The following is a 23,579-nucleotide window of genomic DNA, read 5'->3' on the forward strand; positions in this document are numbered from 1 at the left end:
GAAGGCCCTTCCTTCATCATGAGCAGTCATGTTAAAGAGACTGGAAGAAGTGGAATACCATATTTGAGATATTATAGCATTGCAAGGGCTGCACCAAGAACAGGGTGATTGTTCCGGTTGGGCTCCTTTGAAGGAAATTGGCACATACTATGTGCTTACAGGATGTCAGGTACTGGGCAAGATGCTTCATATCCATCCATACCTAAGTTCATACTGGGAGACAAAGTGAGCCTGTTTCTGGCAATTTCCATCTTAGCCCTGGCCAAGATATTGCTGGTCACTGAAATGCTCAATATTAAAGTCATGACCCATGGAGCATCTATGGGCAGGTCTTCCCCCTCTAGCTGTAGTGCCACGTGGAATTCTCTCCATTAGCAGCTATGAGAAGAAGAAAATATTAACAATGTTTTAGGTAGGTAGTTAATAGGGCAGGTAACAATCCTGTCTTCCACAGGAATCAGTCAGCTTAACTCTGTCCCAGGTCAGATTAATTTATAACCTCCTAGCCTTCTTACAAACAGTTTGGATTAGTCAAAAGAGGACCCAAACATACATCCAATGGCTAATTTGACATCTCATGTGGAAGTCTAATAGGCATTTTAAACTTAACATGTTACAGCCAGGACTCTGGATTCTCCCTCTCTTGCACCAAATCTGCTCTTCTGCTTTTCCTTATCTAAATAAATGGAATTACCAACCACCCATTTTTCTCAAGCCCAAACCGAGGATACCTCCTTAATTCCTCTCTTCTTCACCCCTCACATCTAGTTCACCAGTGACTCTCTCACCAAAACGTATTCCGGAACTCACTATTCATGATTATTGCCACTCCAGTCTTCCCCACTTCCCCTCCGGCTGCCCTATAACCAATTCTCCTTGCAGCCACAGTGAGCTTTTAGAATCACATATCAACTCATGTCACTCACTTGCTCTCAGTCTTCCATGGCTTCCCAACTCACTTAGATTTAAATCCTGACTCTTTACTCTAACATACAAGACCCACATGGGTCCAGCAGAGATCTGCCTTCTTCTCCCACCTCGTCTCCTACCACTCTCCTCCTTTAGCTTCATGGCCCTCCATTCAGTCTCTCTAGCATGCCAAGTTTGCTGCTACCTTAAGACCCTTGCACCAGCTGTTTTTTTGGGGGGGAAGGGGAGCTTGGAATGTTTTTTTAGTATATAGTAATAGTAACAACAGCAAATATTTATATGTGCTTGCTGTATGGCAGACACTATGAAGGACTTAATCTCATTTAATCCTCACAACAATCCTATGGGATGGACACTGGCATTTCTCCCATTTTGCGGATGAAGAAACCAAGATATAGAGAGGTAAAGTATTTGCTCAAGGTCACATAGTATCTTAGGTCAGGTTCCCCAGAAAGTAGGCTCCGAGGGAGAGATCTGCATTTAGGTGGTGTGTTGGGGACTGTTACTAATCATAACACCTGTAAGGAGGTGAGAGAAATAGGATTTGGTGGAGGGAGAAGTTGAACTGTGACACAGTTGCAACAGAGGTCTCAGTGGATGCTTCAGGACACCCTAGAGCTGAGATAATCTTTCAAAGTTGTCCCACATTGAAGGCCAAGGGTCTAGGCCTTTTACTCCTGCATGGATGAATCCTTGGGTAGCAGGCTGTCCCTGGGAAAGAAGCATATCTCTGGGAAATGTAGCTCTCTTTACCAAAGACATTAACTGGAGAAGGACTTAGCTGTGAACTACCAGCAGCCAGCATTCCTGGCAGTAGAAGAATGAAAGCCCCAGTCCTGGAGGGGAACTTGAGCAGTGCATCACAGTATCCATGACACATCATGTACCACTTCCTATTTCTGTGTAGCAAATTACCCTAATACTTAGAGGATTAAAACAATAAACATTTATTATCTCATAGTTTCTATTGGCCAAGAATCCGGGGATGGCTTAACTGGATGCCTCTAGCTCAAGGTTGATAAACAAAAAATTATTCTGACATTTGTTAAAGTGGTAAGGAAGACTTTATTCAGGACTGTTGTGGTAGATGTCAAGGCTGTCATAACAGATGAGAGAGATTGTACTTAACTCCAAATACAGCAAAGACAGCTGGGGATTTGTAGCCAACGAATGGAATGAGGGGACAAATGGATGAAAAATTACTAAGAGGAGATATCAAGGGTAGGGGGATTCCTGCTAAACTGATTTAACAGGATTCTTGCTGAACATAGGCCAGGGTGATCAGATACCAAGGAGAGGGGATGAGGAAAATGATCAGACATTAAGGGTGATCAGATATCAAGGGTGAGGGGATGCTTTCTAAACTGACTTAGCAAGATTCTTGCTACAATTGGGCTATGCAGGCCTGGAAAGGACGGTGACCAACGTCAAGGCCTGGTCAGAAAAGGGGCTCAGAGGAGGCTGACTAAAGTTTGGTCAAGTAGAGAGTCTTTGTCAAGGTCTCTCAAGAGGTTACAGTCAAGCCATTGGCCAGGGCTGTGGTCTAATCTGAAGGCTTGACTTGGGGAAGGGAGGAGATGATGAGACATATCCAAATGCCATTTAAGTGGTAAAATGGTAGGGGTCACAGGAGAGGATTCTGGAAAGATGGCAGAGTTAGAAGCACCAGGAATCTGTCTCCCCACCTAGACAACAATTGCACTGGCAGAATCTGCCTGATGTAACTATTTTGGAACTCTAGAGTCTGTTGAAGGTTTGCAACTTCCAAAGGAAGACTTGGATGTTAAATTATGGTTAATTTTGGTCAATTTCAGTTCCTAGCACAGTAACAGCTATCCATCCTGCACCCTCAGCCATGTGGCAGACAGCTGTGCACACAGCATGGAGCACCTTGCACACAGCTTGCCAGGGTGGGCAAAAAGGAGCCCCCTGTTCCCCAAATATTGGGGATCTGTGCTCTGATTGCTGTTTCTGATCACAGAGGTGCAGACAATGAGGCAGGCAGCCATTGTTGTTGCACTGCCCCCCATTGTTGCAAGCCCCTCTCACTTTGGCTGAAGTGACTTCCAAGGTTTTAAGGGGCTTGGGCCCTTTTCTCCCCTCCCTCATTTTTCACTTTTTCCCCTTTTGGGAGCCAGACATTAAAGACCAGGACATTAAAAAACAACAGTGTAAAAAAAAAACAACAAAAACACTAACAGCATATATGGAGAAAATTGGAAAGTGGCCATGTATGCCCAGAGAAAGGCTCAGAAGAGACCTGAGAAGACATTAATTTTACACCTCAGTTTGATCCTTGGCGTAGAGATAGCCTATAACAACCAAAAAACCAATAACAATAAACAAAAACAATAACAAAAAACCCAGCAAACCCTGGGGGAAAGGGCAGAATCTGATTCTAAGACTTACCACATTATTAGATTTAAATGTCCAGTATTCAACAAAAAATCACAAGGCATACAAAGAAAAAGAAAAGTATGGCCCATTCAAAGGAAAAAAAACAAGTCAACAGAAACTGTTCCTGAAAAAGACTTAATGGCAGATGTACTAGACAAAGACTTTAAAACAACTGTCTTAAAGATGCTCAAAGAGCTAAAGGAAGATGTGGACAAAGTCAGGAAAATGATGAGAGAACAAAATGGAAATATTGATAAGGAGATAAAAAGCTAAAAAGAAAAGAATTGTGGAGCTGAAAAACACAATAACAAAATGAAATATTATTAGAGGGATTTAAAGGCAGATTTTTAGCAGGTGGAAGAAAGAATCAGGAACTTAAAAGATAGGACAGTGAGAATTATTGAGGCTGAGGAACAGAAAGAAAAAAGATTGAAGAAAAGTGAACAGAGCCTAAAAGATCTGTGGGCCACCATCAAGAGGAGGACAACATAAGCATTGTGTGAGTCTTAGAAGGAGAGAGAAAGAGAAGGGACAGGGAGAATATTTGAGGAACCAATGGCTGAAAACTTCCTAAATTTGATGAAAGACATGAATATAAACATACAAGAAGCTCAAAGAATTCCAGGAAAGGTGAACTCAAAGAGACCCATACCAGGACACATTATAATCAAACTTTCAAAAGATAAAGAGAGTCTTCAAAGCAGCAAGAGAGAAGCGAATCATCACATACAAGGATCCTCAATACGATTATCAGCAGATTTCTCATCAGAAACTTTGGAGGCCAGAAGGCAGGAGACTGATATATTCAAAGAGCTAAAAGAAAAAACAAAAAAACTTTGACAATTTTCCAGTTTTACTTTTGTTACTGATTTCTAACTTCATTCCATTGTGATTGTAGAAAATAATTTGTATGATATCTATCTTTTTAAAACTGTTGAGACTTAATTTGTGGCCTAACATATGATCTATCCTGGAAAATGTCCCATGTGCACTTAAGAAGAATGTATATGCTGTTGTTGTTGGGTCGAGTGTTCTGTATGTCTGTTAGACCTAGTTGGTTTATTGTGTTAAGTTCTCTATTTCCTTACTTATCTTCTCTTCGGTTGTTCTAGCCATTATTGTGAGTGGAGTACTGAAATCTCCAACTATTATTACAGAACTGCCTATTTCTCCTTCAATTCAGTTTTTGTTTCATATATTTTGATGGTCTTCGTTAGGCGTAAATGTTTATGATTATTATAGCTTCTTGCTGTATTGAACCTTTTATTCATAGATAACGTCCTTTGTCTCTTCTAAACTTTTTTGGTTTAAAATCTGTTTTGTCTGATATTTGTATGGCCACCACTGCTCTCTTTTGGTTTCTATTTGATATGATCTTGTAAGTAGAAAACCCTAAAGATTCCACAAAAAGCTGTTAGAACTACTAAATGAATTCAGCAAAGTAGTAGGATACAAAGTCAACACATAAACATCAATTACATTTCTACATATGAACAATTTGAAAAGGAAATTACAAAAACAATTCCATTTTCAATAGCATCAAAAAGAATAAAATGGGGCCAGCTCTGTGGCGTAGTGGTTAACTTCAGCATGCCCCACTTTGGCAGGACAGGTTTGTGGGTTCGGGTCCCAGGCACAGACCTACATCAATTGTCAGCCATGCTGTAGCAGCAAACCACAAAGAAAGTGAAGGAAGACTGGCACAGATGTTAGCTCAGGGCTAATCTTCCTCAGCAAAAAGAAAAAAGAATAAGACACTTAGGAATTAATTTAACCAAGGAGGTAAAAAACTTGTACAATGAAAATTACAAAACATTGCTGAAGGAAATTAAAGAAGACACAAATAAATAGAAACACATCCCATGTTCATGGATTGGAAGACTTAAGATTGCTAAAATGTCAGTATTACCTACACATTCAATGCAATCCCTATAAAAATCCCAAAGACGTTCTTTGCATAAATAGAAAAACCCATCCTAAAATTCATATGGCATCTCAAGGGACCCTGAATAGCCAAAAAATTTTGAAAAAGAACAAAATCAAAGGACTCACACTTCCTAATTTCAAAACTTACAACAAAGCTACTGTAATCAAAACAGTGTGGCATTGGCATAAAGACAGACATAACCAATGGAATAGAATAGAGAGCCCAGAAATAAGCCCTCACATATATGGTCAAATGATTTTTGACAAGGGTGCCAAGACATTCAATGGGGAAAGGTCAGTCTTTTTAACAAATGGTGCTGGGGAAAACTGGATATCCACATGCAAAAAGTATGAAGTTGGACCCTTACCTAACACCATATATAAAAATGAACTCCAAATGGATCAAGGACTTAAATGCAAGACCCAAAACAATAAAACTCTGAGAATAAAACATAGGACAAAATCTTCATGACATTGGATTTAGCAATGATTTCTTGGATATGACACCAAAGGCATAGATAACAAAAGAAAAATAGACAAATTGGACTTCATGGAAATTTAAAAATTATATGCATCAAAAGACCCTATCCACAGAATAAAAAGGCAACTCAGAGAATGGGAGAAAATATTTGCAAATCATATATCTGATCAGAGGGGAATACCTGGAATATATAAAAGAACTCCTAAAACTCAACAACAAAAAACCAAACAACTGCATTAAAAAATGGCCAAAGTACTTGAATAGACATTTCTCCAAAGAAGATATACAAATGGCCAGGAAGCATGTGAAAACATGCTCAACATCACTAACCATTAGGGAAATGCAAATCAAAACCACAGTGAGACACCACCTCACACCCTTTAGGATGGTTACTACCAAAAGCCCAGAAAACAACAAGTGTTAGTGAGGATGTGGAGAAATTGGAACCTTTGTGTACTGCTGATGGGAATGTAAAATGGTAAAGCCACTGTGGAAAACAGTATGGCAGTTTCTCAAAAAATTAAAAGTAGAATTACCATATGACCCAGCAATCCCACTCTGGGTAGATAACCAAAAGATTGAAAGCAGGGTCTCGAAGAAGTATTTGTTCACCCATATTCTTAGCAGATTTATTCACAATAGCTAAAATGTGGAGGCAACCCAAGTGTCCATTGATGGATGAATGGATAAGCAAAATGTGGCATATATGTACAATGGAATAGTATTCAGCCTTAAAAAAGAAGGAAATTCTGCAATATGATACATGGATGAATCTCGAGGGCACTATGCTAAGTGAAATAAGCCAGTCACAAAAAGACAAATACATATGATTCCACTTATATGAGGCACTTAGAGTAGTCAAATTCTTAGAGACATAAAGTGTAATGGTGGTTGCCAGGGGCTGGGGACAGGAGGGGATGGGGAGTTATCGTTTAATAAGCATAGAGTCTCAGTTTTACAAGATGAAAAGAGTTATGAGGATAGATGGTGATCATGGTTGCACAACAATGTGAACATATTTAACATCACTGAACCGTATACTTAAAAATGGTCAAGATGTCAATTTTATGTCATGTGGTAGGTTCCCTAGGTGGTCAGGGCTTGCATTCAGGAAGCATTAGCAAAGTCATGGCATCCGCAGTTTGAGTCTTCGTGCCCATGCCAAGTTTCTTCTCCTGAAAGAATCTTTGCTGAGAAACGAGAACCCTGGGGAAACGGCCTGAAAAGCCACAACGTGACTTAGGAGAAGGGCCACAGGGAACCAGAAAAGACTGGGGGTTGAATCTTAGCTCTACCTAGCTATCTAATCTACCTATCAACTGCGCTATGACCTTGAGAGGTATTTGACTTCCTCACGGCCCTGAGAGTTTGTTTCCGTAGGTTTGGGACAGGATCTAGAAATCTAGATCCCGTTTTTAGTTGGCCCCACACGTGACTGATACTAGATCCCTGGTTTGGAGCTGATTCCTAGAAGCGATATTGCCTAGCATCAAGCAGGGACCCTGAAGCCGGACTGTCTGGGTTAATTCCAGTTCCACCGATTTAGGGACTGTGTACTATTGGGCAAGTTCCTTTACCTCAATGTCTCAATTTCCCCATCTGTAAAATGGGGATAATAGCAGTACATATCTCATGGGGTTATTGTGAGGATCAAGTGTGCTAATCGTGTAAAGCATTTAGAATGGAGCCAGTTACAGAGCAAACACTATGTCTCACTCTTAATATTCTAGAGCTATAAACCTTTATCTATCACTCCAAAATTCGATAAATTCTAAAAATCAAAATTTTTGTCCTGAACTTTGGCACAAGTTACTTTGGCAGCAGAATCTGATCTGAACTGATGGGAGGCTATTAACGGCTTTATTTATCCCTTATTCTGTGATTATTAACAAACAATTGAAGAAATATTAGCACGTTTGATTATAGAATGCTGCTTCACACTTCCCTAATAGGTATTACATAATATGCTGCGTATTCATGCATTTCCTAAAAATCTGAAGTATTTTCATTTTCAAAACACAGGGGGTCTCAGAAAAGGGATTATGGACCTACATTTTGTTATCCTTTGTTGGCCAGAGACCATGTATGACAACCTGGCAATGTGAGAAAACTTGCCATCTGGTGGCTGCAGTGGAGAACCACGCACAGGGTGGTAGGATGAGGGGGAAGCCCCCAGGATCAGAGACAAGTACCCTCTAGCCCACAGTCCAGAACAATTCCTCTTAGAGGACATTTTAAAATGTCTTCAAGGGCTGCTGTGTGGGCACAGACATCACTTCAGTTTAAAATATTAATATTAAATTAAAAACATTACTTAAGTTTTTTAAAGTTCAGCTTATAGATCTTACTGTATTTAAAAATCTAGCAAATGTTAATCACTTTTAAGGGGACTTTGAATATCCAATGTATAAACTTAAACTCCTTCAAACATTTCCAAATGCATTTATACATTTATTATAGTTGATTTCCTTTTCAGAGTACTTGAATTGTCTGGCAACCCAAACACAAACAGAATAAAAACAAACAAAATACTATTATTAAAAGTTCTAATAGTGTATAGTTTCCACGACTACATATATATATATATATATATATATATATATATGATTGCAACTTAAAACTGATTACTAAGTCTAAATTGATCAATTATACTTTCTAAATTGGAATCACAAATTACCTTCCCAAGTAATTTTTAAATTGCCCTATCAGCTTGCAGAGATTTCCTAATCACAGAGTGAATCCTGGCCAGGATGTAGGTGGGTTTAACATCTGCCACCCAGACTAGAATACTCTGATATCCTTTACTTTCTAATGCTTTCATTCTCTCAGTTTCTGCTAATAGAATGCAAGTCAAATGCCCTCCAATACATCTTTGCCTTTACACCTAACACAACCTTTATGCCTGGGGTCCACAAACGGCCAGATAGTAAGTATTTTGGACTTTGTGGGCCATTTGGTTGCAGCTACTCAATTTTGCCATCGTGACATGAAAGTAGCCACAGACATTACATAAGTGAATGAGCGTGGCTGTGTATAAAACTTCATTTATGGACAATGAAATTTGAATTTCATACAATTTTCACATCACAAAATATTAGTCATGATTTTTTTCTAACCATTTAAAAACATAAAAACCATTCTTAGCTTGCGAGCTGTACAAACACAAGTAGCGGGCCAGATTTGGCTCATGGGAGGGCTATAGTTTGCCGACCCCTGCTCTAAACCAGAGTTTCACAATCGGTTAGCAGGTAAGCACTGCTATCAATTCTTGTTTTACATTCTTTCAGAATTCACAAATGTCTTTGGACTTCCCCACATCAGAAGTTATGTGGCAGGTAAGACTGTTCAGGGAGCACTCTGGCAAGGTCGCACCATGCGGCACCTCCGCTCTCCCCCTTCCCGTTGAACCATCCAGGACTGTAGATTACTTTTGTTGGGATTTGTCAGTGAAATACTTTGTTTTGTGTAAGCATGTAAAATATTGTCTTTCCACTGATTTCTTTTGCTTTGCTAAACCAGAAGGCTTTACCTTTATTATAATTATCTGGTCTAAGATGTTCCTAACAGAGCAAATTGATTTTTTAAGTTTTCTCAATTGATAAAAGTCTGCTTTTTTTTTTTGGTCTTGGAATGCTCATTTAAAAATTGTTTTTAACTTTGTAATAATCAAACTTACAAAAAAGTAGCCAGTGCATTAAAATAATCTTTTCCTGACCATTCAGTGAGTCGTTGACCTGATGATCCACAACTCCCTAATACTTCAGTGTTTATTTCCTACAAACAAGAACATTATATAACCACAGTTCAGCCATTAACATCAGGACATTAACACTGATGTTACTATCGTCCTGTCCTCAGACTCCAAGTTTCACCAATTGTCTCAATAATGTTCTTTATAGCAAAATGATCCATTTCAGTTCATGCAGTTGTTGTATTAGTCTCCTCAGTTCTTTGATCATTCTTTGACTTTGGCACTTTTGAAGAGATTAGGTCAGTTATTTCATAAAATGTCCTTCAATTTGGAATTATCTGACGTATCCTTACGACAACATTCAGGCTTTGCATCTTTGATGCTGTGACCTTCTCAGTGCATCCTAGCGGTGGATTTAGATTTCTCCCATTATTGATGTTCATTTTGTTCACTTGATTAAGGTGTCTGCCAGGCTTCTCCACTTTAAAACGACTCTTTTTCCCATTGTACTTCAGAAACATTTTATGGAGAGGTACTTTGAAACTACACACATATCCCATTCCTCATTAAACTATTCACTCACTCACTCACTCATTTATATCATAATATATTCATAGTTTCCTATTTTATTCAATGGTTTAAAGCCATTAATTTTGATGCTTATATTATGTCAGATTTGCCCAGTGTAAGTCCCTTAAAGCTGGCTTCTGTGTTCTTTTGACATGGCCCCTTCATTTTTTGAGTCCTTCCTTGCTTTCCGGCTCATCTTGTACCTTCCCTGCCCAGCCATGGAATCAGTCATTTTCTCCAGAGTCCTGGTTCAATTAAGTGGAGAACGTAATGCCTGAATCTGGAGGCTAGGTGTGTGCACTGCATCAGGGGAAGGAGAGGTCTGCTCCAAGGCTCACTTAATAGACAGAGCTAGGGAAGGTGTGTTTACACACATATACACGCACACTATATTTACGTTGAAAATCATGAGTTCACACCAATACTTCCTATTCAAACCCAACATTAGACCACCAGTCTTTTCCTTTTCCCATTTGTAATACCTTCTCCCAAAATGAGAAAGTTGGCTTCCATTATCCTTAATATTTGTGCTTATCAAGTCCCCTGTTCCTACCTAATCTGCCACTGCCATCCCTCCCCTGTGGATGCCCTCCCCATCCCACTTAGACGACTCCCTGCACCAGGCCATACCCCCAGCTCCCACCCACACACATCAGGCTGTGAATCCATGTGGACGCCAGCTTGCTCTGCTCTACCTAATGATGGGATTGTGGGTAAAGGGAAAAGGGGAAGGGGAAGTCTGAGTCTGGAATTTTATGTAAATGCCACAAAGGAAGAGATCTGATTTTCAATGATGTATTCCATGTATCTAAAACAGACGTTGGCACATAGTAGGCAATGAAAAAAAACACCTGGAAGAATTGATTTTATGAAACTCTAAGGTCAACAGTTCATTTAAATTCTTTATATTCAAATATTTAACTTCAAGATATTTTCCCACCATAACAGACAACTTTTTGTAAACTAAAAAGTTATCTAATAGATTCATGAGACTTAAAAAAAAGTTTAAATCTCTAATTAAGCAATACAAAGTTTATCTTAAATTTGGATTTATGTGCACATATAAAGCCTCACAGAATTAAAAACACTCATTTTACCAGCCTGCACAGAAATCATCAACATTGTTTAGGACCAACTTAATGAAAGAGAAAAGGTATTACTTTGGAACAATATTATTAATAGACACACTGCTGCATCAGAAGACAGAGAGACAAGTTTACATAACTTTGTAGGCATTCTTTAAGGGAAAGAATTAGGTACAGTGTCTTAGAAAGGGACTATGCAAGTGAGGAGCCGTAAAGCTTAAGCAGGAAGTCTGCTTCTTGAAGAAAGAGTGAAAGTGCCTTGGCACAGAGCAGGCATACAACACTTAAGATATTACTGAAGAACTCTGCATCCAGCCTGGTCCTCTACATATGAGGTCCTCAACAAATCTCTATCACACACTGTTAACTGACACATGACTTGTCTGACCCTAGAAAGCAGGTTCTAATAAAGTTTTGCTGTTCAACGAAGAATGACACAGACTTCCAATAAGGTCTTATCACTTTAATTGACTTTAATGATTATTGCTCATCTGCAAGAATTAATATTGCATTCATTAAAAATCATTCAATACAAAATAAACTTGTTCCTCCCAAGTTGCTCTCCACATGCTCCCTCTGATGCCAGACATTTTTCCAGAGTGTCCTTTGTTACATGGCTTGACAGAGACGGAGCCCTTACCTATTATTCCTATGGACACAATAATAGACAGGGAGCAGGGGGCAGGCCAGAGGGCAGCAGGCCCCTTCCCTCCAGCAGAGCTGATGTGATAGATACCACTGTTGGCCAGGTTGCCTCCCTTAAAGGATGTGGTGTTCTGATTGGCTGGTTAAATGCCCTGGGAAAAAGGGCTTGAACCGTTAATATCTACAGAGAAGAAAGCATGGTCACACTGGCAAAGAGTAGAAAAGGGATGGGTGGGGAGAAACAAGAGAGGAAAGGGAAAAAAGTTTTGGCAAGACCACTGTCCCCTGCTAGGAAAGTGCAGGGTGAAAACTTTCCTTTCTTATATTCCTGTTTTTCATGCCTGTCTCTCTGATCAATGGCAATAGAGAAATGAAAATTTCTAGTACCTAGCATTAATGCCTGACCCAACTTTGAAGGATCACAAGCTAGAACAAGTTGAGGATGTAGAATCCTGGATAATTATATACTTAAAGCTCATCTGAGCATGCAGAAATGCTGGTAAGCAGGGTACATGGCCTGGGAACACACCTCTCTGATCCGTGAAAGCCTCTCTGGGGATTCTTCCCGAGCATGAGCCAGGACATACTCATTACCTTCTCTACACACAAGCTGTCTTTTAAGATCTTAGTTCATAAACTTTTTGTGACATGTGTCAATCCAAAGTGGTACCACATCTGTAAAACTACTGTTTATACAAGGCCTAAAGTCCCAAACAAGTTATATGGAGCTAGATTTCCCTCAGCCTGGCCCAATTTCTCCTGTCTCCTCCCATCCACACCTGCTTCCCTTTAAATATTTTAGGTTGCAGAAGCACAGCTGACCAGAAATTTGCTCTTAAAGGATAAACCCTAAAAAGAGAGCTCAGTGCTTTATACTGAGTAATGGCTCAAGAAATTCACCTTCAGCACAAGCTGTATGGGGCAGAGCTGATAGAATCTGTTATGGCCCCAGTTCACTGATGCTATAAACTATGGGCTAGAAACAGAGGGATTTATCAAAGTTTGAAATCAGCATTTCTCTAGACTTAACTCTGTACTCAGCTCCAAAGGTTCAAAAGAGAAACTGATAACAACTAACCACCCAAGTAGTTCCTCAGTGTTAACACTAAACAGGTTTCTTACTTTTGTTTTTTTTTTAACAAAAGAAATAAATGTAAGGGGACAAAATTCAACTTAATAGTGTGCAGTCTTGTTAAAAACCTGAAAAATGAGAAGGTGTGGTGGGAGTGGAGGAAGGGCTGTACTAAATCCAAGCAGGCCTACTGGATCTTAACAAGCAACACTCACTAGTCCACATCTCTGAACCAGACACACCACCTTCGCACAGGAAACAGGGCTTGGAACATCCAGGGGAAATCAGCATGCACCACCTACGTCTAACCTACCTGGTTGGTAGGTACCATCCCTGCTCCTCTGAAGACGTGAAAGAGCACTGATTTAGCAGCTAAGAAATGGGCTCTTTTAAGGCAATTTAGACATTGGAGATTGTTCCACATAGAAGGTACCTTAGCATTTCCTATTAATGAGGTACCCAATTAAGACTAAAGTTCCCAGAAATGGTAAAGAAAGAATCACCTTTCTGGGTTGGGAGACTAAAATCCTTCTTTAGTGACTAGGGTGAGGAACCTTGAATCTCAGTTTCATCTAAAGAGCCATGAAGCAAGTTCCTGTGTGGTCTGCAGAACTTGGATAATGAGATGAAAAAACAAGAATGAAATTATAGAAAAAAAATCAACAGGAAAGGAATAAGAAGAAAATAAAAGTTATCTTAAAAAATATCTCTTTGAGAGTTGTGTGGTTCACGTGGACTGGTCCTTGGTAATATGGTCCATTAGTATCTGTAAAGAAAGACATGAACTGGTTAGCACTTGTGTTTTCCACATGAGAGTTCCAAGAGAAGAATCAAAAACAGGGCACACTCTCCAGGGCCCCCACGGCCCAGGCTGGGACCCCTGCAGCCATTCCCCAGGGATCATTCTTCCCTGTGCTTCCACAGGGTTTCTGACAATGCCATCTCTGGCTTTATCTCCTGCTCCCTGATAATGTAAGTCAGTTGTTTTCAACCCTGACTATACGTTAGAATAATCTGGGGAGATTTTACAAAATAAGCCTGAGCCCCATCCCAGAGCAATTGCATCAAAATCTCTAGGGTGAGGCCCAAGCTCCAAAATTTTAGAAAACCCTTACTTCTTTACATACTACTAGATGCACAATTTCTCTGCCTACCCTGTTAGTTTAGAGCAGAGGTCTTGCCCTCTTCAAAGGCAGGTATAATACTTTATTTAAGAAAGTGGGCTAGCCTACTTGGTTTAATATTGGGGAAAAGAGCTTTTCACTTGCTTTCCCCCAAGTTACCTGTAATAATTGGGTTTGAATGGCCCATTTTTGTTGAGTCCCAGATATTTTGCTTGGTCATCTGTCAGCTCTGTCAGGTGGGCATCAAATGATGGCAGGTGCAGGCTGGCAACGTACTCATCTAGGAAAAATAAAACACCAGGGGAGCAGACTCCATTTCAAATATGCCTCTCACAGTATAACTTTCCCTTATTTTCATCTGAAGCTTTCTGAGAAAAAGGCTAAGGGATGGAATAACTTTGAAGGAATCTACAACTCAAAATATTTGCTTAATAAACCCCCCCCCCCACCAAAGTTGCCTTTATTGCAGGGTACTTCTCTCAGTACATCCAGAGTGCAGAGAGAAAGCCATTTACCAGGGTGACACAATGGGGTAGAGTTTACCTCACATCCTTCTCTGGCAAGGGTCTGGCCTCACCTCAGTGGCTGACACGCCAGGCACTACTCCCTCCTCCCTGCGGCAACTTCCGTAACCGGATTATAGTCACATGATGACTCAAAGTGGATACCAGAAAGCTCAAAAGAGCCTGTGTCATTAGCATTTATTGAGGATAAGATCCACAAAGGCCTCAAATCTTAGGGTCATGGATTTCTATGGCAGCTGGCACAAATCTATTACATTTTCAGAGATAAGCTTCCTGGGCTTTACCTTTATCAATATAATTTTTTTAAAAAAACCAATCTGAGGTAAGCTGTTGGAGGGAACGAGAGCAAGAAGTTTTTTAGCTTTAAGAGGACAGGGATTTAGATGGGAGGTGGGCACCACTATTTAGAAAAGTAAAGAATTAGAGAGGATGTATTATGTCACATGAACATAGCACAGCTGTCCCCTGGAATGACAGGATGTTGTTTGCATATCCACACAGAGGATGGACAATAAAACCTGTAGTTGTTCTGTTTCTCTCCTTTTGGTCCCAGGCTGTACTCAGTGGTACTTGGAAGTTTACTGAACTTCATAAGGCTACTTAGAATAAGAGCATCTACTCTAAACCATGATGCTGAGCACTTTCACCCATTAGCTGAATTCTTCAATTCCACAATGTATGCAGTATTATTCTCACTTTACTGATAAAGAAACTGGCGGGAAAAAAGAAAAGAAATTGGGGTTCATGGAGACTACAACTTGACCAGAGACAAAAAACCACTAAGTGCCATAACAGGGATTAGAACTGTGACTCGAAACCCAATGCTTTTCATAATATTCATTTTACCAAACCACACAACAATCTGGGTAATCAGTACAGGTTTCTACTGTGTTTCACTCACCCATTTTCTTAGGAAGCAAGTACACGTCTTGTTTGTAGCGTCCCTCAGGTGCATTATAGAGTTCTATCAGTGCCAAAGCCTAAGTTGGGAAAAGAGGATCAGAAAAGACAGAAAAACTTTTTGACAGGGACATAAAAATAAAAACAGATTTAACAGGGTCTTGGGGTAACTATTATAGTGATGCAGCACAGTGACAGCACACAGGATTTGACCGTAATAAATGCCAGCACATGTCATAAGAGGATTTGTTGGTGTTTTTGTTTAGTTCAGATAAAAGAACAGACTAAATACCACTAAGCAGGAACACTATATTCTCAACTAAAACAGCCAACTTAAAGGGACACAAACACTGACTCTGCCTGACTAACGATTCTGTTCCAGACTGGAGAAAGCCTAAGTCTTGACAATTCGTGACCTGAAGGAAGAACAGGTTGATAAGAACATAGCAGGGCGCTCTCTCACTGGAATCTGATCTAGGCCAGTTCCACTCATCTCTGTGCAGGATAAGCAGGCATTTTGTCACAAACCTGTGTGGTAGCTGTGATGGACAGAACAAAGGTGGGAACTGTGGAGCAGCTCAGATTAAGCAGACGACCCTGAAAAAGTTAAGAGAGCCCTGGGATGAGTGGCGTTATCCCTCTGTCTCAGACTCCAACGTCACATAAGTCAAGTAAATGCAGACATTAACTTTCCACCCCCTAGGCTCAGGTGGTAGAGGAAAAGTCGCAGTTCCAGACCAGCACTGTAGGTTTTATTTTATTTTCTGCAAGTCCATCTGAATCTGACAAGCTGAAGAATCAGCTGTAGTCAGGAAATAGTATGTTACTTACTAAAAATTAGATATTTTCTGAGTGATTCCGTTTTGGGGACCAGACTATTCGAGAAATGTATCTCTATCCAAAGACAGAGCTCAGGGGAACACAGGCCCAATATTCTTTCCTGCCTCCCCTCTCCCGCATGGATCTAACTACACTGCTGATGCTGCACTGCCGGAACCCTTGTGTGTGTACCTCTGCCAGGAGGACGACGCGTTTGCCATCCGGCCAGATGACATGGTCCACCTGAGAACGTACTCGCTCCCAAGTCAGCTCCGGAGTGCGGAGACTGGTCTGAAAGGAAGAGAGCACAGTTGACCGTGGCTCTGAAGGAAAGAAGAGTGAAAAAGGCCCTAGTAATAAAGGAATGAGACAAGCCTTACCACATCAATTTCCGTGTTGGAGTGGCCCATATTACATACAATACAACTGTTTTTCATACGGTCCAAATGTTCCCGTGTCACTACATTCTTATTTCCTAAAAGTAAAGGAACGTGTTTAAAGAAAGAGATGCTGGGGAACAAAGACACCAACTGGCTTTCAGTTAGAACATGGAAGAGAAGAGGTTTGCTGGCATTAAAGAGCACGTATACATTGTGAGAAAAGAGGTGTGCCTTGTCTAACGGGTCTTCAGGCTCAGTTAACCGGTTTTAAGGTTGAGTAGTATAAAAAGCCAGCAGGGAAAAAGGCTCTTTGTTCTGGAAAACACGTTAAGGTTCTGACAGCTTACTCTAGTTCTGAGACTTTTACACTGAGCACAGGTCTCACTTACTTTACATGGAAGTCAGTCAGACCACTTTCAAGATTTAGCCTCAGTGTTAACTCTCCTCCATGTACGCAAAGCACTGATACTTACCTGTGCAAGTTATTACGACATCAACTTGCCGGATGACTTCATTTAGCTTTACCACCCTGAACCCATCCATGCTGGAAGAAAAGGAAGGAACACTATGAGCAAAGTAAGGAAGCAGTGGGACAGAAGGTGGTCACAAAATGAGACAAATAAATTCCCTTCTAAAGTCAGATCCAATGCTACCTCACAGGGATAATAAGTGATAATCTGTGCTGAACTACACACACTGGCCTCCTCAGACTTCCTGAGATTCCATCCAGAAAGGGAAAAGGCCAAGAAGCTCTAGGAGTGCCCTGGGATTATAATGGAAGGGCTAGAGCAATCCTAGCTTTCTCCTCTTTCGAGAGATTTCTGCAAGGAATGGTTAACACAATCAATCACGAACTCTCAGAAACATAAAGTACCTGGAGTAAATCTAACAGTATTACTACTCTGTGCTTACCAGGCTTGCAGAGCACAGATGGGGTCAATTTCTGTGATGTAGACAATTGCTCCGAGGGCCTTGAGAGCAGCACAGCAACCCTTTCCCACCTGCAGAGCATAAGAAAGAAGTCAGGTCATCAAGCCCATTAAGTCATGGGTGTTGGGGCAGTAGGCTCTTAGGGAGATGGGAAATAACCTCCCTGAAATCATTAATCATTTAGTGCATAGACTGCATGGGTGCTCCAACCTAAGCAGAGCAGAAACAGATCCAGATTTTGCTGTGACCCTTGGTCAGAGAGGTGATTTAGCAGACATTCCATATTTCATAGCAAGGGCTGGGGCTTGGGACAGTAAAAGAGATCAAGGAAATACAAGTGTTACCATTAGGGAAACAAGACCAAGGAAGAGCAACTATAACCTCTACTTTCTTATTCCAGAAAAGCCTGATAACCCTCATTTGAGATGCATCTAACTCAAGGACAGGCTAGCAGCAACTCGGGAACTTCTGTGGGTCATGTTGACGGTAAGAAAATCTCCTTCACCTATTCTAGTTTAGAGATTATTAACGATATGCCACTTCCAATTCCACCCTTCACTCTACTGCAAGTCACTTGTGGGACTAAAATGCTACATATTCACTTGAAGTAAATCACATAAAAGGTTACTGTTCTAATTGGGGGAAAGGATGCCAACATTCCATTCCACAAGACAAAGTGGTGAAATCTGACAATTCATTCTGTATGTCTCTACTCATAAATCTGAACATTGGACTTGTGCTATTATTTTAGGATACATTATCTAAAAGCATATTTTAAACCCTGAATCACTGACTCTACACTGACAGCACAAGTCTCCTTCACTCAACATTTCTAATAAATCTAAGAAAAGACAGACACTGAGGCCCAGCTATTTACCTCACCATAGCCACACACCACCACTTGTTTCCCACCAAACATCACATCTGTGGTCCTCTTCAGGCTGTGGAAACAGACAACAGCTCAACTCAAACATTATTAGCTCAAATACAGTACCTCTGCACAAAATTAAAAGTGGGGGACAATGCCCCACAAGAACTCCAACTGGACGTTGGCTGGCTCCATATGAAATGGACCCCTCTAAACAATTTTTAAAGCCAAAGGAAGACCAAGGCACAAGACTGGAGTGATAGCGGACTAACATCGCAACCCAACCCAAACTTACCTGCTATATGTTTGAATATCTATACATGTCAACCTACCCATCCAAAATGGATTCTCGGCAGCAGTACAAGTTATCAAACTTCTGTTTGGTAACAGAATCATTGACGTTCATGGCTGGAACACAGAGCTTCCCAGCTTTGGAGAGCTGATACAGCCTAAAAGGAGAAGAAGCCACAAAAACAAAAAAAAACAAAGTTAGCTGGTAAACACAACACATGGCAAAATCTGGCTAATGCGCCTCAAGCTCCATGCTGCCCTCCCCAGTCTTATTTATTACCCAAGGATATTAATAAACAAGATATTTCCTTGTCATTCCTCCTCACTTCTTTTCATTCTCTCTACCTGCTTGTCCCCGACCCCCCTTTTTTTGGAAGGAAAAAAAACTTTTTAATTGAAAAAATTTACTTCTCTTCCATAAAAGGGGATGTACTTCCTTAGACCCGCATTTTCTCAATTTTTAAAAACACCCTGCCTACTTCTGATAAACCAAGATCATCAATGAATCTGATATGGTTCCCTGTGTTGTGTGTGTGAGCACCTACAATATGCCCCCAACAAAGAAACACTCTTTCAGATATCTTTTAGGTATTCCAACAAGCCAAGAATATTTTGCCCAGTTTTACTTTTTGTAGTGTATATAATGTATAGGTTTACAAGGATTCTTTTTCATATTTCAAAATAAAATTATAATACAATATTGAATACAGTTTTTCAAGATAAACTCACTCCCTACCTCTCAACACTGGTTGAGAATCACAGTGGAATAAGTGGGAGAGAAAAATGTGTGAACTAGAACCTGAAATAACTTCCTTTTAGGGTCCCCTTGATTTTTCAAAAGTAAAAACTCAAAAGTTTTATCTAATGAAGATACTCCCATTTAGTTACTGCAAGTCTGAAACACAGCCCTAACGCCTAACGGAGACCAGAAGAATTTGCTGAGGCAAGGACACAAGGGGCAGCTACTCCAGAATCTGTTACCTGTGAACACCAGTCACGCTCTCTTCCACAATGCCTCGGATCTTCTTAAACACGTTTGGATACTTCTTATAAACCCAGTGGGTTAAGTCTCCCCCATCATCCAGGATCTACAGAACAGCCAGAAGACTTCTATGGGCATTCAGGCTGCTAGAGCTGGGGGGAACTTTGAGCCCACTTTCTGTACTAGTAAGAGAGCCCTGCATGTTTTGGAAGAGGACTCCTCAGAGCTCCTGAGAGCAGATTTAGACAGTGGAAACACAGTCAAATTTGTTGGTGTAAAATGGTTAAAAGGATTCCTAAGTTTGTTCTAGGCTATGGTGAAGAGTATTAGGCTAATCACACACTCATTTTTAGCCTAGAGTCTTGAAACACATAGCCCCTTTGGATGCAAAAGGAGAGCTGGGGCAGGAAGGAAAGAAATCAGGATCCTACTCCAAAGAGGTGCCACATCATTTCCTTCTATACCATTCTGCTATGTTTGAGCCACACATGTTCAGTTAATCTTACCCTTCCCCCACCTTTCCATTCGGTATTCAGACCCATTCCGAATAGATATCAAGCTAAACACTTTGGCAACAAAGTTAAGTGCATAAGACCGAACATCCAGAACATATTTAGGGAACCATGCTTTGAGGGAAAAAAGGAAACAAATCTATTGTCAAAAGTGTAGGATGAATATGCATTATTACCATGTTAGCCTGCCACCCATCCATGTTCACACATCGGTCAATACACCACCAGAAGTCATCTTCCGACTCGCCCTTCCAAGCGAACACTGCAACTCCTGCAGAGATGGAAACAAATCAGCTGATTCCTCCTTTGGGGAGTGTCCTATACCAACATCACTTTCTGAGATCCAGGTGAAAAGAAAAAGGCTATAGAAACGATTCTGGAAAAGAAACAACTAAGGACGAGCAAAAAGTCAAAATAGCACCTTTAGTTCAGAAATTGGTCAAAAATTTAAGGGATTTTAGTTTTTGAAAGGATTTGGGAATCTTAAAATGTCAATCTCTTTGGCCAATTTTATACTTGGAACTCTATCAAAAGGAGATAAAATGAAGCGGGAATCAAAACAAAGTTATTCACTGGAAAATTTATATCAGTAAGTAACTTAAAACAACCTAAATGGTCAACATTAGGAAAATAGTGAAATAAAATCACACCACCATATGACTGAGTATTATAAATGATGCTGTCCAGGTCTTGAGCAACATGAAAAATTACTTCTGAAAATGTTATATATAGGTTATAAAATTGTACACATACTGAGATTTACTTAATCTCTGTAAAAAAAAAAGAGAATAAAAAAAGGGAAAATATGCCAGATATCTCAGTGTAGTAAAATTATGGCTTTTTTGGGGAATCTCCTTAATTTTCTGCAATAAAAACCAGAAAAGAGTAAACAAGAAAAACAGAAGTGCTATAAAGTTGCTTTCTGAGGATCCTAGGAAGATGGGAGATTCTTAAAGAACTTCATGGTGATTTTCTTCTGAATATTTTAACAATAAAAATTGTTTTACGTTTAACTGAACAAGTTGTCCATATAGTTCCAATGCAATATTGAATATCAAATTACCTAATGAACTATCAATACAAAGATGCTTCTTACTTGTGTTCTCTCAAAAGTGATGAGACTTTTGGCGAAAGGAGACCCACTGAGCCCATACTTATATAGCTCGTATAAATTAGTATTCTTCCTTATTCATTTAATATTAGAATTGGGCATTTCCCCGTGTAAGCAGATTCTTTTCAGAGATCACTTTTTATGACTGTATAATATTCCATCGTGGATATGGACCTTAATTTTATTATCCATTTTCCTGTTGATATTTTCACTATCCTCCAAATTTTACAGCCCCTAGACATACATGACACTGTAAAGACAATTTTGATACAGAAAAATTATGTTTAGATAATTATTTTGAGGCAAAGTTGGTGAAAAAAAGCTGAACATACCAGCCTCAGCCAGTGCTGCAGCCACTTCATTCTGAGTGGAGTAGATGTTGCAAGCAGACCAGCGGCACTGAGCCCCCAGGGCACAGAGTGTCTCAATCAACACCTATGTAGATGTATAGGAAGACAGGGTGAGGAAGAGGAGGGCCAAACAGGAGTAGCATATAGGAGAACAATACCCACCAACTCTGCAGCAACAGGTGCTACACTGGGGGATTACAAAAGGGGGTAATCTAGCTGGGCAGCACATTGACATCTAACTTTACCCAAAAGATATGTTCCTAAAGTCTTAATGACATTTTTATAAAATTTACTCTTGCTTTTTATAAAATTAGGTTATACTTATACAAACAAAGTAGAAAACCTCATTACTGTGTTATAGGGAGGTCCTACCTAATAGTATTTGGAGGTTGGATAGATAGGGAAGGAAAAGCAAGTAAAGAAAGTTTCTTTGTTCCCATTATCAGAAGTCCCTCTCTTTTCTCCCAATAAACTCACCGCTGTCTGAGCTGTGATGTGTGTACAGCCCACTATTTTAGCACCAGCCAAGGGCTTCTCCCCCTGAGCACGTTTCCTGAGTGAAATCAGAGCAGACATGTCTGTGAAAGAACAGAGGATTTGAGCTAGGTCTGCACTAGCAATATCAATTCCCGTCCCAGCAACACCTAGAGCTGGTCTGGATCTGTTGAGAGATGGTGAGATAAGGTAGACAAATTCTAAGTACATTTCTGTGATGACTGGCAGCTTCAACAGCAAAACAAAAGTGGAGAGTTGTCATATCATCACTTGGGATTTCTCTCTTCCTCTACTGTTTTGGCCTTATATGCAAAGGCCCGAACAGAGAATGACATAAATTCTTAAAACTGATCAAAATGAACGGTGAGTCTCATCACTCATTTGGGAGGAGAGGGAAGTAGTTATGGCATTGGCTAATAGCCTCATAAATATAATCATCAGACCAGAAAGAAAGACTTTACCCTTAGCAGAAGCCACTTGCTTCTGTTTTTCTATAGTGGCTAACCCTATTCTGTCAGTCTGTTTGGTTTCTGTACTCCCTCCTAATATAGAACATGCCTTCAATGTCAAAGCAATAAGAGTAAAGAGATCTTACGAGAGTGGGGTGGGGTGGAGAAACCAAGATTTAACTGGCTGTCAGTCACTTTTACTCTTGCTCCAGCACAGGGTGCTCAGGACCAAAGATCAAACGAAACCCTCAGTCACATCCTTAGCTGAAACCCCTCCCACATTTGCTGCTTCTGGGAAATCTGGGTCACTGCAATTGGCAGCTATGGTAGGATCCAGCAGAACTAACCACTATGTAGTAGTGATCCAGGACTTGCTGACTGCAAGTAGATCTCTGAATACGGTGTCATGCGGGAGGAAAACAGAAACTACTCTGTAATTGCCACATGCTGAGAACAGGAAGCAGGGAGAACAAGAATTCTGAAGCACAAGCTCCATACAGAGGGATCTGTTTATACAAAGGTCCAGGATAGTGGATTTTCCCAGGAGACTTTCAAGTTAGCTTTAGAGACTTAAGTTGTTTGTGGATCTTGATGACCTGAAACTGGGTTGTTTCTGGTCCCCTACCCACTCCCTTTCTTTACCTTGCTCTGCAATCTCAATCTCCCGGCGACCAAATTCTGCCTGCTTGATGTTCTTCACACAGAAATTGCTGCTGCCCTTGGAGTTGGTTTGCTGCTTCTCTCGGGGGGAAACCTCATCATCAGAGCTATCTGTGTAGGATGCAGCTAGAGCCAGGAAAGAAAGAAACAAGCACAGAAAAACCTCAATGGCCCCAAGTCCACAGAGTTCTGTCCCCAAGGGACTCTCATTTAAGTTAAGCGAACACTCTTAATTGGAGCCACCTTTTACGCCACTCTCAGTTCTGCTCCTCCAGGGTCTAATAGATGGTATGAATGAAACTCCTGTGGCTCTTTCAACATTGTGGCCCTTTTACCCACCATGATGACACCCTGCCATTAGTGCCTACGATAAGGAGCTATTGATCC

At 40.5% G+C, this 23,579-nt stretch overlaps 1 protein-coding gene across 8 annotated transcripts in view; it reads right to left on the reverse strand.

The window, feature by feature from the left end:
• Nucleotides 1-11,528: 11,528 nt before the first annotated feature.
• AHCYL1 (adenosylhomocysteinase like 1) overlaps nt 11,529-23,579 on the reverse strand; it is a 37,562-nt gene continuing 25,511 nt past the window's right edge. For 7 of the 8 annotated variants that reach the window (XM_070607770.1, XM_070607765.1, XM_070607767.1 and 4 more), the window contains 15 exons: nt 23,175-23,318; nt 22,066-22,166; nt 21,571-21,673; nt 20,304-20,398; nt 19,615-19,721; nt 18,675-18,791; nt 18,352-18,415; nt 17,457-17,545; nt 17,018-17,088; nt 16,545-16,639; nt 16,357-16,455; nt 15,874-15,942; nt 15,347-15,425; nt 14,081-14,201; nt 11,529-13,563 (listed from right to left, as the gene is read on the reverse strand). In XM_070607770.1, coding sequence (XP_070463871.1) covers nt 13,557-13,563; nt 14,081-14,201; nt 15,347-15,425; nt 15,874-15,942; nt 16,357-16,455; nt 16,545-16,639; nt 17,018-17,088; nt 17,457-17,545; nt 18,352-18,415; nt 18,675-18,791; nt 19,615-19,721; nt 20,304-20,398; nt 21,571-21,673; nt 22,066-22,166; nt 23,175-23,318 — 1,361 coding nt within the window. In that variant the 3' untranslated portion in view covers nt 11,529-13,556. Of the gene's footprint in view, nt 13,564-14,076; nt 14,202-15,346; nt 15,426-15,873; nt 15,943-16,356; nt 16,456-16,544; nt 16,640-17,017; nt 17,089-17,456; nt 17,546-18,351; nt 18,416-18,674; nt 18,792-19,614; nt 19,722-20,303; nt 20,399-21,570; nt 21,674-22,065; nt 22,167-23,174; nt 23,319-23,579 lie in introns of those variants that run through there. The other variant, XM_070607766.1, reaches the window with a different exon arrangement.

The sequence above is a fragment of the Equus przewalskii genome, unplaced genomic scaffold (assembly GCF_037783145.1).
Source record: "Equus przewalskii isolate Varuska unplaced genomic scaffold, EquPr2 ChrUn-13, whole genome shotgun sequence".
Classification (NCBI taxonomy): domain Eukaryota; kingdom Metazoa; phylum Chordata; class Mammalia; order Perissodactyla; family Equidae; genus Equus; species Equus przewalskii.